Raw genomic sequence first — 18,890 nt, forward strand, 5'->3', positions numbered from 1 at the left:
CTAATTTTTATTTATTAGGTTCACAGGATTAGGTTACATAACTCTAGATCCTATCAACATTTCTTCAGTATTTATATATGGGAATGAGCTTCGATCTCCATTTCAGTTTCACTGTGTTTGAGGCTGAATGACTTCACTGGCTCAGGGAGATTTTTGAATACAAAGACAGTGTCAAGGCAAGGGCAAATAAGTGAGTCCTGCAACGTGTTGTCCGGTGTTTCCAATTAAATCTGAGGGTAGGGGTCTCACTTGAGTGCCATTGTCTCTGCTCCCTGGGGGAAACAAAGAGGATGGGACATGACCCAGGTGCCAGACATGATCAAAACCGTGCACATGGGCCAAGGCCATCAGGGGCAAAACTAAACAAATGCCTAAGAGAGGATGGATGCATTTCATGCCCTCTCGTACTGTAGTAGAGTCACCTCTCATTAGTACAATGTAGCCTAGTATATCTCCACAGCTCTATCTCCATCTGTCTCTTTCATTGCGTCTCTCTGTTACAACATAGGCACATGAATGAGAACGCTGTCAGTGTGAGAAGTGAGCGGCGATGTACGGCAAAGAAAAAAAACAAATACTAAAGACTTCAACAATGTTGGAAGCTGTGAGGGAACAAAGCATGAGAGATGTTTGGGAGGTAAGGAACAAAGGAGATGATGAGCAGGGATGGGAGAGACACGTCAAAAGGCGAAGGTGGGAGGAAAGGATGGGAGAGGACAGTAAAGTGCTGCTGTGGACTTTACCTTGAGGCTCTAGGGGAAGAGCGTGTGCATGTGCTAAGGACTGCAAGCCGTGCAGAGGGCGAGGGGAGGAGAGGGGAGGGGAGGGGAGGGGAGGGGAGGGGGAGCCCTCCACAGAACGAGGGAGAAGCAGAGGAGGGAGAGGGGAGAGGCTGAATCACAGGGACAGAGAGCTGGAGAGAGTGAGAGGCTTTGTGCTTAATGTGTGCTTCTCAGGAGAAAGAATGATGAGAGGACTACAGCTCCACTTTCTTCTTCACTGGACGATTTCTAACCGGATTTTACTTCCACTAAATCAGAGCTTTAATACTGGATTGTGTTCCTGTTATCAACCTCTGCATGCACAAGTGCTCTATGGTCCATGACAGTGGAAATGCTGGTAAGATCATCCCATTTGATTTTTTTTTTTGTTTTTGTGAATGTAAAGTATGTGTGTTATTTTATGGCAGCTGCTTTCCATAATAAATACCACAGTAAGGAGCTGAAACATTTTTACATTTGTGGTTTGTTATTGCTAAACTTCTGTTTGAGCGGTGATTGAAAATGTGTGAGAATGCATTCACAAATTCATCGGCATATGTATAATTGGTTTGTTTAGAGTGCTTAACTCTTAGTGCTCTTCAATTATATTTATATGTAATTAGTGACATATTAAAAAATGACAAGCGCTATTCATCTCTGGAGTAGATGGTTTCTATATTATTGGTTTAAGCTGACTAACTCATTTTTCCAGTCATGCTAAAGAAATTTAATTACAATGATTATAATGAATAAAATATTTAAATTAAGTGATTCATAACGAGCAATTCTTTCCCAAGAGAAAAATGATCTACCATCAATGGAATTTAATAGGAAAATATTATTTGTAATAACTCTGTAAATACTAAATCATTTTAAAATAATTTTGATGCACACAAACACTGACTATCTCATTCCTGCACACACATGGACACTGACACACTCAGTGCTGTTGAATTTGAATTGCAGTCTTCACTGCAGTTGTTGCAGTTATTATTGTTACGCATTTTGATAGCAAGAAAGACTATTCAGTGGGCAACTATTCGAGAAAATTGAACGTGTTCCTAAACAAAGAGCAACAATGAAATAGTTCCTAACAATGTTTTATCCTCTGTGCATATTAACTGTTTTGACCCAAGGGGTTTGAAATCACAGTTTGGTGAAACTGTTTCTTGTTAAACTAAGATCAGATGAGGAGATCCTTTCGATTAACAGAAATTTCACCCTCTGATGGATCTTCAAAACTCCTATTTCCAATTCAAAAATCACAAAAGAAGGAAACAGTGAAGTGTATCCCTCCTTGGTGTCTGATCACTCAGGCGTGAAGCAGCTGTTGACTGAAAGTGTGGTGGGTGTGACGTCCATTAGCAGCGTGTAATTTAGACTGGGAGTCATTGGAGACGGCACGTACACATACACACAAATGCATAAACATATACACACTCCCCCACACATTAAGTGCCAGCGATTGATTCAACACTAATTTACAATACTCACTGGGTCCCTAAATGTGAGTACAACAGAAGAAGACATAATTGTAGGAAATAAGGGTTTCACCATTTTGTGTTCGATAATTTACACTGCAAGTACTTTTTTAATTACTGAGTAACTCTTTAATAATTACACTGTAGGCTGCAGCAGTAATATTACTGGATGTCAGGGCGGGAACAATGGCGTATCAGACTTGATACTGAAATTAAACAGTTTATATTAGAATTATGATACATTCACAAAAATAACTTTGGGAAATTGAAACGTAAGACTAAAAAAAAAAAAAAAAAACATAGTATTGTGGCTCCTGGGGAACAAAACATTAGGATAAGCCCGGGGAGAAGAGTGTGCCTTTATATCTATAACTATAAAGGAGTTTATAGCTTTATGTTTGTGTTTTTAAATATTGGCCTGTTAAATAATGTTCCATTGTTCATCCCCTTTTCTCTGTAAATACAGTGAAGTTAATGAGTATGCGGGCTGTAAAAGAGACTGGTCCCTTGTTCAACCCCTTTGAACTGTAATTATGGTGAAGGTACATGGTATATTAAAGTTTATGTTAATATTTTTTTGCTCTGTCTGCTGGCACCCTGTTTATTCAATAGGTACTCGGTAATTTCAAAAGTAGTTGCAGAGAAATTCAGTTCTAGGTTCTAAACGCAAAGTTGTTACTCCCTTGTTTTACTATACTTCTTCACTTGTATTTATATCTACCCAGTAAGCGTTTCCTTGGTACCACTTGCATACAACCTATACTGTATATACACAACAACTTAGAATTAGCCTAAATTTTGAAATATTGAAAATATTTGCCTTTACAGTATTCATATGTCTTGAAGTGGGAGCAATTTTAAATGGAATCATCGGCTTAATGATTTTTATTCTATTGCTATTCTGTGCTAAAATTACAATCAATTGAAAAACTAGAGTAAAATGATTGTTGGGTCGCATAGCAAGAATAAATGCAGCCAGGGAAAACTTGAAAGGAAAATGAAAACAAAAAAATTCACAGCTATGAGCGAAACACTAATACAGGGAAAGATACAACAACAATAACAAGAAAGTAACACTGGTTATGTGTTTGTATCTGTGCTAGTGTGTGTATGAATGTGTTGCTTGTGCACTTGTCTGACAACCACAAGGGAAACAAACACAGACAGAATGACAGGCCAAGATGTGAAGAGAAAGTCGTCTTTCTCCTCATGTGCTGTGGCAGTCGGCCCCAGGCGGCTCTGAGCCAGCCTGTCCATTATTACTTCACATGACCCTTCTGTGGATCAGGCGACCTGGCCTGAGAGCCCTGACCAAGCCCCCACAGTCTTCCTACATATGCCTGACCTGTCACTCAGGGACGTGGCCCTGTCAAAGAAAATTCACCGCATGCGTGTACAACAACCTGAACCTAAACGCAGCTATTCTAGCACAATGGTCTCCAGAGAACAACAAACTGTCAGCATTATTAAAGGGGCCTCGATTGGGCACATGTTGTCAAAATACAGTTAATCATGGCTAAAATAATGGGCAAAAACTACATGGCTCCAAGGATTGAAGTGTTAGGTCTGTTCAATCCGTTGGTCCACCACTTCAGAAAGAAATATCTTGACTGCTACAGGATGGATCACCATTCAATTTCACACAAATATCCACAGTCCCTAGATGATAGATACTTTGGGGATCCCCTGACTTTTGCTCTGGCTCCACCACGAGGTTGACATTTGTGGTTCAGAATGAAATATCTTGACAACTATTGGATGGATTGCTGTGAAATCAATATTCAAGAGTGCTAGAGGATGAATTGTAATGACTTCGATGATCGTCTGACATTTCCTATAGTACCGCCATCAGGCCACAGTATTGACTTATTCAAAACAAGTGGTATTCATGCATTGAATATGATGTTGAAGTATTCAGGTATTCAGTCTTAGTGTTGTTTTATTTAACGGTAGTTTCATATTCAGCCCCATAAACATTTAATAAATCACCTTGATTTTTTTTTTCCCCCACACTTGCTTACAATTACACAGCTGCTAAATCTGTTGCTGCTGTTTGAATTCAGTTAAAGGCTAGTGTTGTTAGCCAATGAGAATCCAGTCATGTGACTGTGAGACAAGCTCCTTGTAACTCCAGAACTTGCCTGAGAAACGTCACATTTTTACAGTAATAGTTTTCTGTACATCCATGGGTACACTGCAAACAGGAATTGCTAATAACTTATTCATCATACTTTTAATGGTGTCGATGTATGCATGTAAATAAATATGCTTAAAAAAAACCAACAAAAAATAGGGTTGAAGTTGTAGCCCACAACTAATTAACTGTTTACATAGCAACAGTACACATTGTCTCCGTTTTTATATAATCTGAAAACATGAGGACTATTTTTTTCATGTTATTTTCAGATTTCATATTGTGATGAAAATGGGAAAACAGTTCACAAGAGCCAACACACACAGAATAATGAACAATCATTCAGCCGTCTGCCTTCTTTTGTTGTTCAAGAGATGATCAACACACAGATGCAGGACATGTTGACCTGCTTGGTATTTCATTCTCCCCTCACTCAGAACACAAGTAGATCTCTTAATTTGTACCGATTGTGAAGATGTTGGGATTGTATCTCCTTAACAGTAGAACTGTGTGTGTGTGTGTGTGTGTGTGTGTGTGTGTGTGTGTGTGTGTGTGTGTGTGCACTATCTTTGCTGTCAGCTGCTTGTCTCACTACGCCTGAGGTCTTGCCACAGGGAAGACTTCCGCCTGTCATCTTCACTCAAGGTAAAGTCAAAAAGCCCCTTAATGAGGTTCGTCCTCTATCCTCCCAAAAATAATTTTTCTTTTGTTTTACCACCAGTGCCATCACATAGTTCTAAAAATACCATCCATTTTGCCATCCTGTGGAGTTGTAAATGTGTAAAATTATATGTTATGTAAAACATTTTATGATTTTTCTTTTGATAACCCAATTTAATTGCACATTTGAATTATCTTCATCATCTATCTGGCTGAATGATTCAATGAAAAATATAATCCACTCATAAAAAAAGAAGCTGAGTCAAAGCAGAAACCATGTTTGGTGTCGAAAAATCTCCCCTTTCCCTCCCACTCAGTATTTCAGGTATTCACAAGATTCTTTCGTAATATTGACAAAGACTCTGTTGTGAATCTCGGCCTTGATCACTTTGACAGAATGTTATCATTGTTGCTGCAGCTGCATATTTGTGTCATAGATGTGAAGTGAGTTGTGAGGTGCAGTGAGAAGCACAAATGCAGACCGATTTTCTCACAATCTGATGTTGACTCGTTATAGAAAATGATTCAGCAAAACCCAGGATTACATTTGTTTAACGTATATCTGAATATTAAAATGTTAAATGAGTGACTCCCACAATACAATAAATGTGCATGGCAAATTAATCATGGTTAATGTATGGTTAAAGTTAGGCAGCTAGAGCTACTTGAAAGATTTGACAGTGTGAAAGGTGATTAACCTGCAAAGGATTATCACCTGAATCAAAGCTCCCTTAATGTTATTTTTCATTTTCAGCTCTAAAAACCCACTGTACGCCACCTGCTCAGCACCAACAACAGACAGACAGAGTTAGTGACTAGCTGATAATTAGCATAGTGGAGCATTTAGCAGCTTAAGATACCTCAAATATAAGTACTGTCACCGTACAGGCATGTGTATTGAGGTTTGTTTCTTTCTTTGTAAGGTCAGAAAGAAAGGAAAACAGTATTTAAAAGGAAAAAATAATACATTTTGCAATCATTATCATTATTACTTTTACACATACAGCGGTGGAGTCTGTAGGACCCCAAACAATGAAGAAATACAGAAAGTTTCAACAGAACACAAGGGTTAATTCCTTGGGAGCCTCGGCTGTGCCTGTACTTAAGCATGCTTGAGCAACATAAGCTTCTGTACACAGATGTCGCTGCCTGTTGTAAAAAAAAAAAATGCACAGACTCACATAATTTCACGCTGTCCTCTCTGAAAGCTAGTATGATGAGTAAATAACAAGCCACTGTAGAACAGTACAGACCAGTATAGAGGCTTCAAACAATAGTACCAATCAGACAGTCATTCAACAGCCTCTCTGCCCGAGACGTTTTCTCACCTGATCTAGAAACATGGCCAACTGAGATCCGTGCTGTGTGCTAAATTTAAGACCATAAACTGATGAGTGGGAGTAAGCTTGATGTAGGAGTAGTGGTCAGAGTGGTCCTATGGGAAGTGGAAGAAAATGGTACTACAAGATTTAGAAACTACACAAACTGTGACTCTGGATGACTAGACATGGAGAACCCTGTTTTGATTTAATTACAAAAATGTGCACCAGCAAATACATTTTTGAAAGAAAGTTGATGGCAACCGGAATATGTTTCCCATTAACACAATGAGGAAATGTTCATTTATATATATATATGGCATGTCGCAAAAATATAGATACTGAACAAGTGAGGAAAAAGTTCACTGACAATAGAGTGATGTAGGGATGAGGTATTTTTTCTAGGCCAACCCTGAAGTTAGCATCACCCTGGTTCCCTTGACAAAAAGTCATTAGGATTTTTCCATTAGCTTTTGGATTATTGTGGAAAAGAAGATCTGCGACAAACAAAAGTTTATGATACTTACACGTTTTGTTCAGCAGGATAATGAACACCACTTCATGATTTTTGAAGCCTAGATACAATCGCTAGCAGTAAACAGCTAATGTTTGGCTATAAACAAACTACACCATGGTCACGACTTCAATGTCACCAAAGCTAAACTTCCAACTAGTTTGATTTAGTGCACTTACAAGTGTCCGTATAATATGACATTGTCTCGTATTTCAGAATAAAATGCTACATATTTACTGTAATATTGTGTCATACATCAAGCCAAGCACATAGAAGGAGGCAACCCTAGCGCTTACCTCTTCTACAAAAGCCTTTCCTCTGACAAAATTTTGGTTGTGCGGCTTGGTTGTGTTAAGACACAGTATTTTTTTTACAGGTTAACACAATAAAACTACTTTACTGGTCGTGGCCAACGAGGGACATTGACTCAAGTCTCTTTCTACATATTCATGAGGAGGGATGCACCAGTGATGTCGAACAACAATGTGTGGCAGCATGTAAATTACTGATTTGAACTCATTACAAGCAACTACATACACCGCAAAAGAGACATTACAGCATTATCAGCAAGAAGTGGAGGATCAGACACATACGCACAATATTACATATGGCTACTCATACTTGCCGGTACAAACACCTAGTGGTAGGACTGGTAATATTACAAGCAAGTCCAGATTTGGAAATTATTGATATTGACTGAAATTGAATGAGATAAACAGTGCATCTTAATGATAAAGGTTAACTGCATGCATCAAGGCAAGCCATAGCTGAGCCTCATATTTTGGGTTATTAGGTCCACAAACTCATCTGCTGAGAGCAGAAAATTACAAGTTGATCAGTGTCAAAAAGTAAACAAATGTACTTTGATTCAATGCTGGTTCAAACAATAAATCATGAAAAGTTCTGTGGGAATTGAATAATTTTTATAGGTACTAGATAATGACATTTGATTAAAAATATGGATTTTTGCTTTATGTAACCATTTCATTATCTATACTTTTGACACTGCATTTAAATATGATAAAGATTTGTAAATTTGTATTATAGCTTACCATTTTATAAATGTTTATTATTAAAGAATTTGAACTGGCTTTTTCTACAGATGATTAAAAATAATTAATTTAATATGTGGATGGAAGATTGATATTCAAATTCAAAGTAATCAATCCTATGTGAACAAGCTGTGAGGGCAGACGATGCTTTGTGGGTCTTCAGTATGCAATCTCTTAATTAAACCCTGAACAATATGCAGGTCACTGACGGCACAAGCACAAGTGTTTTTTTATCTGCTTCTCATTATTCTGAGGCAAACTCACTGCTGATTACAGTTAAAGGATCTCCAGTCTCACAGCTCCGATGTTTCGTTGACTATGTTTCTGTGCTCAAAGCCGTGGTGAGAACGTGGGATTTAGTTTGGTTTTGCTCTGGTCTGAATATGTCCATTCCTGTTACCCTTTGTTTTCTTAGATGTGTGTACCTTCCTGCTCTCCAGTCCAGTGAACAGCATAAATGATTGAAGGACCCGTGTATTTAGTTGTCAGCTGAGAGAGACATTTGGTACTGAACTTAGAGTTTCTGCATGGGTACTGACAGCATCGAGGTGCTTCCAACAGTGTTAGGGCACAAAAAAAAAAAACATGTAACCAGAACACACAGGTTTAAAAAAAAAAAAAATCACTGTCTGTACTGGGCCACCACTTTGGTTGGAAATAAAGGACTACCTGTGCATATGCTTGTTTTTCTTTTTTTTCTTCCACATCCTCCAAGCCATTGTTGAATTAAGTGCTTGGTTTGATGTTTGACACAATATTATGGTAAAACAATAAATGGTATTTTTCAAAAAATGATCCATGTACAGCCATGAAATCCACAAATATATTTTAAACAGCAGGTAGGTGTATAGAGTAAAATATGCAAAGAGTCATATATTCTTAATTGTGGCCTGTTATTGGTGGCTTTCAGAAATTATAAACTAAAAATCACTGTTATGCAGGTGGTACAGATTAATATATGTGGCTCTTTACACACTACTCTCTCCAAATGAATAAATATAGCTGGAAGGGAAACTTGAGTTTCTAGCTAAAAGCCAAAGCTAAAAGCTATTTAGAGGGCCCAAATTGTCAAGTGTTATCAACTCCCATTATGTGATTATCTGTGACAGAACAGTATTTTGCGAATTTTCACCTTTCAGTGGATTGATAATATAATGGTAAAGGTTGATTATGCAAATGGTTTGTCTCTTTTAGTACTGAAAACCTTCTGTTACACCTAAATGTAGGATGAACTCGCCATAAGTAAGAACGATGCAACACACCGAGATCATGCATTTTCTTTTGTATGTCAAGTATGTCCATCTACAGTTTTGCCTGCTTATGTCCATGACATGTTTTTGTAACTCTATGGTGGAATTGGATTTTGGAGGACCTCATAAAAGCAAAGTTAGTGGCTCAGGTGTTTGATGGATGCAGTGTAAAGACCACTGTGTCATCAGAGTGGCCATTCTTTTGTCTGTGTGTCACACAGTTGGGAGCAATGCTTTACTGACAGGGTTGATGATACAAGTTGATTTGTTTTTTTAAAAAAAGAATAGCATGACCGGCCGTATTAGATAAGCAAGTTAGACATACTGTTCGCCACATTTCTCTCATTTGTACGGATGATTTAAACGTGTTCATTTGTATTTTTCAACAGGACAGTTTCTCAGCCCAGGACATGGTCTCCTGAGCAGCCCTACCACCAGCACGTCACGAGCATAGACCAGTCTATCCTGGGCCATGACTGCTCTGCTTCCCAACGTCAGCGTCCCTGGGAGTACAGCAGTCCTGCTGGCGACCACAGACTGTCCGTTTAACCTTACTGCAGCTGCTCAGGCAGGACTCGGGTCAAGTCAATCTCTAGCCCCCCTCTGTACCCTCTGTTGCTGTGGGTTTCTAAATCGCACCTTGGCTGTGGTGTTCATGGTCAGCCTGGCATTTGCCATCGTGGTTGGAAATGTGGTCACACTCACTGTCTTTGTGCAAACGAGGCAATCGAGAACACCGCAGGGATACTTGAAAGGTAAATGTTGTGAACCATTTCACCACTGAAACTTTTTTACTTCAGTGTTTCAACAGGACAACAGTCTGAATGTGCATCCTGAGTTCTCTTCTTGTTGTTGTCTCACTCTCTCTCTGGCAGTGTCTCTGGCCATAGCAGACATGATGGTTGGTGTCCTCGTGGTCCCTTTCTCTGTCTACACTGAAATCTCTCTGATGGTGACGACCGCTCCTCCCAGTTGGTACCAGGGTAGCTCTACTTCCCCGGCCTCCACCTCCTCCCTCGGCGGACTAGTGAGCCCTTGGCAGCCCTGCATGCTGATTGGTCCAGTGTTCGCTGGATGCACTTTTGTCTCCATCAGCACAATCTTCCTCATGACCTTGGAGCGAAGTGTGGCCATCCTAAGGCCACTTCACAAGGATGCCCTGGTGACCCGGAGACGAACGCTGCTCCTCATCCTGCTCTCTTGGGCTGCCAGCTTCCTGCTGGCTCTTGCGCCTCTCATCTTCAGCAGTAACTTCACTTTGGAGTACAATGAGTGCAGTCGTATGTGTAACTACACCCCACTATTGTTTGGAAGCCAGCTGCCGCCTGATGCCAACATTTTGCTGTTAATCCCGACATTTGACTTCACACTGCTCGGTGGCACGTTAGCAGTTAATATTGTGTCTTTCACTAGCATTCGAAGGTACTCCCGAAAACGCAAACTCCTCTCAGAGGGGAGTCTTAGTGATGGAGGGGGAGGAGGAGGGGGAGGGTGCCCTCACAGACCCTCCTTTTCAGACATTAAAGCTGCCAAGACAATTGGCATTCTAACATTTGCCTTCACAGCGTCCTTCTCTCCCATCGCAGTGTTTGTGCTCGGGAACGTGGTGGGATACACCTGGTGTAACTTTTCCTTTTTTGCCTTCTGGATCCTGACAGGAAACAGCTGCTGTAATGTTATCATCTACAGTGTCAGGGACCACCGCTTCAGGAAGGGTGTGACCCTGCTCTTTCAGCGAGACCGGTCCCCCCCACACGGCGAAAAGACTTGAGGGATACATTCATTCATACAGTAGCAACAAGCTTATGGTTTGTGGCTGCACCTCAGTAAATTAACTTTAAAGGAATAGTTTCAAATTTTGAGGAACATGCTCGTTCACTTTGTTGCCAAGGAGATAGATGCCATTCTCGCATTTGTGCAGTAAACATGAAGCTGGAGTCAGCAGCTGGTTTGCTTAGCTTGGTGTAAGGACTGTAAACAAGGGGAAACAGCTAGCATGGTGAAGGTAATGCACCTTCAAGCAGTTACCATTCTTCGTCCTATGCTAAGCTAACCTTTTCCTGGTTCAAGTTTAATATTTACTTTATATTTGTGAGAATGGTTTCAATCCTTTCATCAACCTCTTCACAAGAAAATGGAATCAGCTTATGTCCCAATCTGTCAAACTATTTCTATTACTATTTCAAATGTAAACTCCATGTGAAATTAACAAAATTAGGTCATTTAAAAACAAAAGGATTGCAATTCTTTGTTACGGAGAAAAATATCTGACCTCCATCCACATTTATATTTGGACAAGCAGACCTATATCTATGCATTGCATGATGAAACAGCTTTCATGATTGGACCAAAAACACGTACTGTAGGTCTTGAGGGAAAGGGCCATTATTTGAATAAACTGCATAAACTTTGTAGCTACTCTACTGCCGCAACAATCCGCATCCTCTCCTCTCGTCTCATTGCCTCGACTTCATCTAACATCAAACCTCTTTCCTGAAGCTTTACAGATGAGAGGGCTTTTGTGAGCCCTTCGATAACTTCAGGATCAAACTTACTGTGTCTGCAGGAGGTGCACTGACAACCACAAAGACCACACAGTTCATGTCTTTATGCCAGTAGTGGGTTTTTCATCTTATTAATTTACAAGGGGTGTTATTTGTGTGTTTAGAAATCTTGCTACTGCCTCCTCTTTGGAATAATGTGGATTACAAATGTTTCAGTTAAAGGAAACAGGAAAGAGTTCATACCATAGATTTGATTGTGTGTCTAATTTCAATCTTTTGAGATAATAATCTGCCTCAAGTATCAGAAATGCACTTTATCAGTTAGGTGAGCCATTTGCATTCTGCCATTTGTCAGACAATGTTAATTTTGTACAAGTTTTATTTTTGGCATTTTATAATACTGGTCATTTTTTTCTGAGCAAATGTGAATTCAAGAGAATGATCTGAATATTTATTAAATCTGTACAGATTAAATGAATGGGATGCCAAACACAGAGATTCAGTACAAAAAAGCATTAAGATTATAGCAGACCCTCATACTGTGCTGGCTTATCTTTTCAGGGTATAATGTATTTGTAACATAAAATGATCTCATCAGTGTGTCAGCTATAAGTCTTGTGTATTGTTTGGAATTCTGTATCGTACAATTTGACTATATAATAATATACATATGAATGGGGATGAGGAGCATTTCACATCATTAAATGGCTATATTTTCATTCATGATAAAAAAAAATGTTTTGCATTGCATTGAATTTTGTTGTAATTAACAGGCTTTTGATATTGTAATAATTCAGCCACCACATCAACAAAAAAAGGGAAAATGAATAATAGATTGTTTTTTGTTTTTTTTGCATTTAATTACTCTAAATTGTTTCCAGATTTATTTTGTGAATATAAAAACATTATTCCTATAGCTCAATCGATGTGACACTAAAAGACAAAAACATTTTGTCCTGTTTACCATGAAGTGCCCATTAAAGGAATAGTTTGACATTTGGAAATGGTGCTTATTTGCTCTCTTGCCGCGAGTTAGATGAGAAGATTGATACCACTGTCATATCTGTCCATTAAATATGGAGCCCCAGCCGTGTGACAATTAGCACAGCTTAACAATTAAGACTGGAATCAAGGGAAAACAGCTAACTGGCTCTGTCCAAAGATTAGAGAAATACACCTAACTGTAAATATAAAACTTGCTAATGTCATTTATTGAATCCCTACTGAACCAAAAGTGTAATGCAGTGACTTCCTGGAAGTCATAACTTCATATAACTTACATAATACCACAAACTGTTATTTTTACACTGGCTGTAGCTTCATATTTGCCATACAAACATGACTACTATCTTCTCATCCACCACTCAGCAACAATGTAAATAAGTGTATTTCCCCAAATGTCCAATTATTCCTTTGAAGCCAACTGATCGACAATCCAGTGCATGTTCATGGAAGAATTTTTTTAATATCAAGGGTGCTGTGATACACTGCAAGTTGATCCAATAACAAACATCAGGGAATTTAATGGTCAACAAAAAGAAAACGAATCTAACAAATGTTAACATGTCGTGTATGAACTTCACTGAATGAATGAATATCTTTCATGTACAAACTTACAGCCGTTTGGCATTTTCCACCAAAAACTGTCACAATAGTGGAAAAGTTTGAAATCTACAGCATCCTAATCATCGTTGGTTCTGTGTAAGAAAAATGATTATTATTGTGCTGATATTGAATCACTGTACAGAGTTGTATCATTTGTGCATAATTAATCAATGGTGACTGCATCAGATTTGGTAATAATAAATGTGTTTGGGAACATTTCATTTGTGAGTTTAATTGGGTTCACTGTGACTGTAATGCACTCAGCTCACTGCTGTAATATTCACAGCCTCAGCAGTTGCACAAGCCACGGGAACACCACTTCAGCGTTTCTCCATTTACTCTGGCGTATTATTGGCTTCATCCCACTGGGATTATGTAATGTGGAGGAGGAGGAGCTACAGTAACACCACTGGATACCCAGCATGAGGGGATATTTTAGTAGTGTGCAGGTAAGAAAGCAGAGTGAGGTTCAGTGTGCTGTCTCATCTCTGCACTGAAACATCTAAAACAGAACACAGCTAAGGCCTAAAGACACAGAAGAGAGGATCTTGAGACCTAGTGACCCAAATTGTAATTGAGGAGTCTGTGTGTGTGTGTGTGTGTGTGTAGAGATAAGGGAAGAGTTCCTATTTTACAACTACTCTGTTAGCGAGAGCGAGATGGAAGGGGTGAGAGGCTGACGGCTAATGTCAGCAGCGATGTGGTAAAAGCGTACTCCACCTCCAGTCCCACCATGAAATAAATGATCCGACACTTGCCTGCTCATGTGACTGAGTCCAAGAATGAGAGCCATGAGAAAGAGAGCAGAGGAGGAGAGAGAGAGAGAGTGAGAGTGAGAGTGAGAGTGAGTGAGAGAGAGAGAGAGAGAGAGAGAGATCTTATGTGTCACTTATTATTGCATATTCACTACATATCTGAACAGCCTGATTTGTACTGGCAATATCATGAACCAGTACATTATATCCTTACATTAACAGTCCTATGAAACGTACTCTTTGTGTCTGGTATTGGATCTTTGGAGGATACTGGCTGACAGCATTGTTCACCGTCTAGAGGCTTTTATACGCAGATACTGTGGTAGTAGATCGACTCACATAACCTGGAAATTTGCTGCAGGGCGGTGGCAACTTTCCCAGATATATCTTATTGTAAACTGAGCCCATGCATGTCTGGTGGTTTGTGTCAAATCATCAAAGTCCCTTTGTAGTTACTGTTGTTTTTTTTTTTAATATATTTTGTCACTGTCTGGCGTGTTTGAAGCTGCATTAGTCAAACAAAGCCAGCCAATAAAATTACAAAGCTGATGAAGCAGCTACTGTTGTGTTTGCAAAGTTGATTCACTGTGTTGTTGGCTACTGCTGGTGTCTAAATACCATTTCTGAATATAAATGACACAATACCAAACAATTGGAAAGTTAACTGTTTGTTTACACGCCATCTGAATCCACCTCAGGCATCATCCATCTGTCGAACACGCCACCAATTTCCTATACTGCGCCAGTTTTTATATCTTAAAATTGGCTCTTCATCGAATTGAATCACTTCTGAATGATCAAGTTCAGAGACATATTACTATATAACTACACTATATGACTAGTGGGTCAGTATCAGGTCCTATAAACATTGCCTGTTGGATTTACCTCTCTCTGGGCCCAAATCAAAGGCAATTGCACATCTTATGTCAGACTTTGCAACACTCTTCCCTAGATCTTGTGTTTATAAATCACTAATTTGCATCATGTCACAATTTAAAACCAAAGGCAGGATCCTGCTGCCCAGGTGCTCTGACATGTGTGTGCTTGTGCACAATACAAACAAATGGGGACCCACTTGTAAAAACATTGCTACATAGCGCTACTAGTGGTCAAAAACTACACACGGCATTTTTAACATAATCTGTGCAGTAACTGTGTTGCTTGCTGAACAAATATAGCAAAACAAACCAGCAGTGTTTGGATGTAATTTCTACAAGATATGCTGGACATGCTGCTTGCATTGAACTGAGGAAGTAGCTCGAGACTCACTAGCCTGTGTACACTGGGATTTAGGGATCAAAAATGATAAACTGAAAACCAGGCTGTTGTTAGAATCAGATACGCTTACTGCACGGGACCTGGTGTGTCTGGTTTCAAGACAAAAATATCACAATAACATTGTTTGCACACTCTAAAATCTTGATTTTCAAAACCTCAGACAGCAGAACAGTTTACACAACAGGCTACAATTGAGAGATTGGAGAAGAAGAAACATTTAGCGTTTATGTAAGAAGGTTTAAAGTAAGATGTAAGGATGACTTTTCCATGGATATTATGACAGTGCTACTTTGTAAATTTGTGGGGATAAATCATAGGACTCCAACACCGTTAACCAATCACACAGCCACTTCAGAGGCATTAGAAAGCCACTTCTCATATTGAATGTAATTCAAAAAAGAAGGCTTTCCTCAGCCCTTTGGTGTGGTGATGACTGTGTCGTAACAATGTGTGTAAAATTGGGGAGAATGTAATGTCATGTGTAACCGCTTGTGACTGAAAATGTTTGTGGGAGTCTGATCAAAGGTGTTTTGTAGTACGGGAAGGTTTCAAGAAGGAAAATACAAATTCAGTCCCTTATACATGAGCTATAGACAGCCAGAAAAGACTCATTTGCAAGTAAACAAAAAACAGGGATGATGGTTATTTGTTAGTCAGAATCATTTAAATGTGGTCAAATGTGTGGGGATAGTGTGTTTGAGTCACATTGCTCATCCTAAGTCCTGAGGAGTTTTTGTATAGCAAAAACTAAAAATGAATTGGCAATAGTCAAATGGAGAAGTGGCTGTGGATCAAAACAACAAAGTGCTGCATGAATAAATGCCCCTTATGTGATTTTTGGCTTGACTGGCCACTTGTATTTTTTTCCAGCTCTGTTTAGATGAAACCAAGCCCACTTTCATATTGGTTAGGATTAGGAACAGGACTTCAGTCGAGGTTTTCGTCAGATGGGAGTGTGCGCGGTTTCATCTAAACTGGGTTGGAAAAAACGATAGACATATAGCCACGGACCCACACTGCATCCGTGATAATCCATGACTGAGTGATAGAGTTGAGTAGGTAATGAAGTTTCAACACAGGTGGGCCTAGTAATGGACTTCTCCAATTGGCTGTTGCTCTTTCAAATTGATTTGGTGTGAATATTTTCTATTATGTCATTAGAGGGAGTTTACAGCTGATCCTGTACAGTTTTCATTTAAACAAACCGCTCTCTATGTCTACTCGGCAAAGCAGCAGTTTGTTACCCAGATGGAGGCTGTGCGCTTTGTGACAGACAAAATAAGAAAGATATTTGGTCGTCTCTAACTTTCTCTCTGAGTGATAATTTTACAAGTAAATATTATATATCCGAGATCACAGCACAGCTGCTTTCTTTAACTTATGCGTTTGGTGATTTACAGTGCTTACAGTGGTTCCACAACAATTCCACGCATTGACCGTACGCGGTCCAGCCATGTACTCGATTTTGACCTAGTCTTGTTAGGGTAATCGCAGGGCAGCCTTGTTTTTTCTAGACAGACTCTGTATCTCTATAGCTACACCACAACACAACCACACGGACACACATGCACAATAATGCCACCAGCAAGAGACATTGTAGACGATAGGTCAGAGCACTTTGGAGCCTCAGCAAGGTTATGTATTGTTGTCTGTCCTATTTCTTTTTTATCCTCTCGCGTTTCATTGTCCTAATGAATTTTTAATTGTCTCTCTAAGCTCTTAAGGCAAGAGATGTGTGTCAGAACCAATAAAGCACAGAGACCACCTGTGGCTGGTGTCTGTTTTTGGCTCGACAGAGGAAAGGGCAAAGGCAGAGATGGCTGAGAGGGGTGACAGGGAGGGGTGGGTTTGCGAGTGATGCTGTGTTTCCTCCACAGGGGCAACAACAAGCCATGTCCACTCCAGGTTCACAAGAGTCCAAACAATCTCCAAGATGATACTGAACAATTTATCTCTTTATCCTCTTTATCCCATCCCTGATCGACTGCAGAAAATGTATTTCTTTCTCTGACAATTCAAGCCAAGTGGGAGAAAACAGGCTGACTAACGGGATATATAATATGTGCACTTTGTTTTACAGCTATGGGTTTGCTGAGGTTTGCTGAGGAATAATGAAAAGATAAACACTTGTTTGTGAAACTGTGTTTTCTGACAGTATAGTACAGTGAGCTCATGAGATATACAGACTAAACAAAACAAGTGTGAATTGAAAAATTGCATAGCGAGGTTATAGTTCAGGTATTCACTCATACACCAGAGGTGTAATCACTCCTTGACATGAAGTGATAGCTTGCCGCCTCTTAACTGTAATTTGCTTTCCAAACTTCTGCAAAGTGTAGTGTTTATCTTTCTGCTTTTTCTGACACATGAGTATTATATATAAGTCAGCCTCATTTTACTGACGATGTGCTATGTGTGGAGTGCAGGCAAAATCAGCAATGTGTGAAGCTGGTATGATTTAAAAGTTTGTAATAGATTGCCCATGCGGGGTCTCTCTCTTTGAACCTATTTGGATGTTTCTATCTTCTAGAAAAGAGCAGAAGCTCCTTTGATAGTCCAGAAACACTAGCTCCATCACCCTCTGTCCATGTTGCTCAGTCCCACACCTCGCAGATATGTCAGCTAGATTATTCACCCATAATCAGAGTGTGGCCCCAGTGATGCCACCGGCCCGGCACACCGAGCCTCAGTCAAGTACAGACCGTTGGTCTGGTGTCAGAACTATCTGGAGTCTCTGCTGACGTTGTCCACTATAAATACACGCACGCACCTACACAGTTCATCCAAAGTCTCCTCAATAAACTCACTATTGCACTTAGCTTGAGTGGTGCTGTCACTGCCGCCTGTCCTCAGGCAGAGGTGGCTCTGTAATATTTATCACAGGGGTTTTACTGTGTTAGGAGAGGCTGGTATTATAACACAACAGCTATTGCTCTGGAAATCACCAGTTTTCCAGCGAGAGGTGCGACACCGACTTAAAAAGCTTGAAGGCTTTAAAAATGTATCATCAATCTGTCGCATGATTATAAATAAAAACTACAATAAAATGATATATCAATAGTTTCCTCTGTATATCTTTAAATCACATTCAGTCTCAAACACCAATAAAAGTTTTATTGACTTCTTGTCAGTGTCGCTGACAAGAAGTGATATGTGGCATTTCAAAATCTATTCTTTACCAGCCACTCAATTTCTTATGTTTTTTGTATCTTTGACATAGAGTTCATTAGGCTTTGTTTTCTACATACACGTGTGTGTTAAATGTATAGGGTTGGGTTAACATGTAAAAGGCATGTAGTGGAACCACTTTCAGGGTTGAATGACAGTTATCTCTGATGCCTTTCAGCCTATGTGTTTCACGCTGTTTTGGGCTAATCAGAGCTGAAGTCCCATATGGCTTTACTGCATGGCTGAGAGTGAGTGGGTGTTTGCTTACTTTATCAAAAGTCGAAGTTATGTAAAACCTCCAACAACTGTAGGAAATACTAAAAAATACAAGCAGTGAAATCGCAGTATGTGAATGTTGGTTTTTTCTTATTAAGTCACAAATACAAATAACATTTGTAATAGATTATTT

The 18,890-nt window shown here is 39.5% G+C and overlaps 2 protein-coding genes across 3 annotated transcripts in view; one reads left to right on the plus strand and one right to left on the minus strand.

Moving 5' to 3' along the window:
- Nucleotides 1-18,890, minus strand: part of dhodh (dihydroorotate dehydrogenase) — a 73,295-nt gene that overhangs the window by 40,542 nt on the left and 13,863 nt on the right. The gene's annotated exons all lie outside the window — the stretch shown is intronic.
- Nucleotides 832-13,544, plus strand: LOC130170989 (beta-2 adrenergic receptor-like). Of its 2 annotated transcripts, XM_056378742.1 has the most exons (4): nt 832-1,119; nt 4,956-5,021; nt 9,561-9,926; nt 10,047-13,544. In XM_056378742.1, the coding sequence occupies exons 3-4, from the start codon at nt 9,644-9,646 to the stop codon at nt 10,940-10,942; spliced, it is 1,179 nt and encodes a 392-aa protein (XP_056234717.1). In that variant the 5' UTR covers nt 832-1,119; nt 4,956-5,021; nt 9,561-9,643; the 3' UTR covers nt 10,943-13,544. The 2 variants fall into 2 exon arrangements, with proteins under 2 accessions (XP_056234717.1, XP_056234726.1); XM_056378751.1 differs by lacking the exon at nt 4,956-5,021.

This window comes from Seriola aureovittata, chromosome 1 (genome assembly GCF_021018895.1).
Source record: "Seriola aureovittata isolate HTS-2021-v1 ecotype China chromosome 1, ASM2101889v1, whole genome shotgun sequence".
Taxonomy (NCBI): Eukaryota; Metazoa; Chordata; class Actinopteri; order Carangiformes; family Carangidae; genus Seriola; species Seriola aureovittata.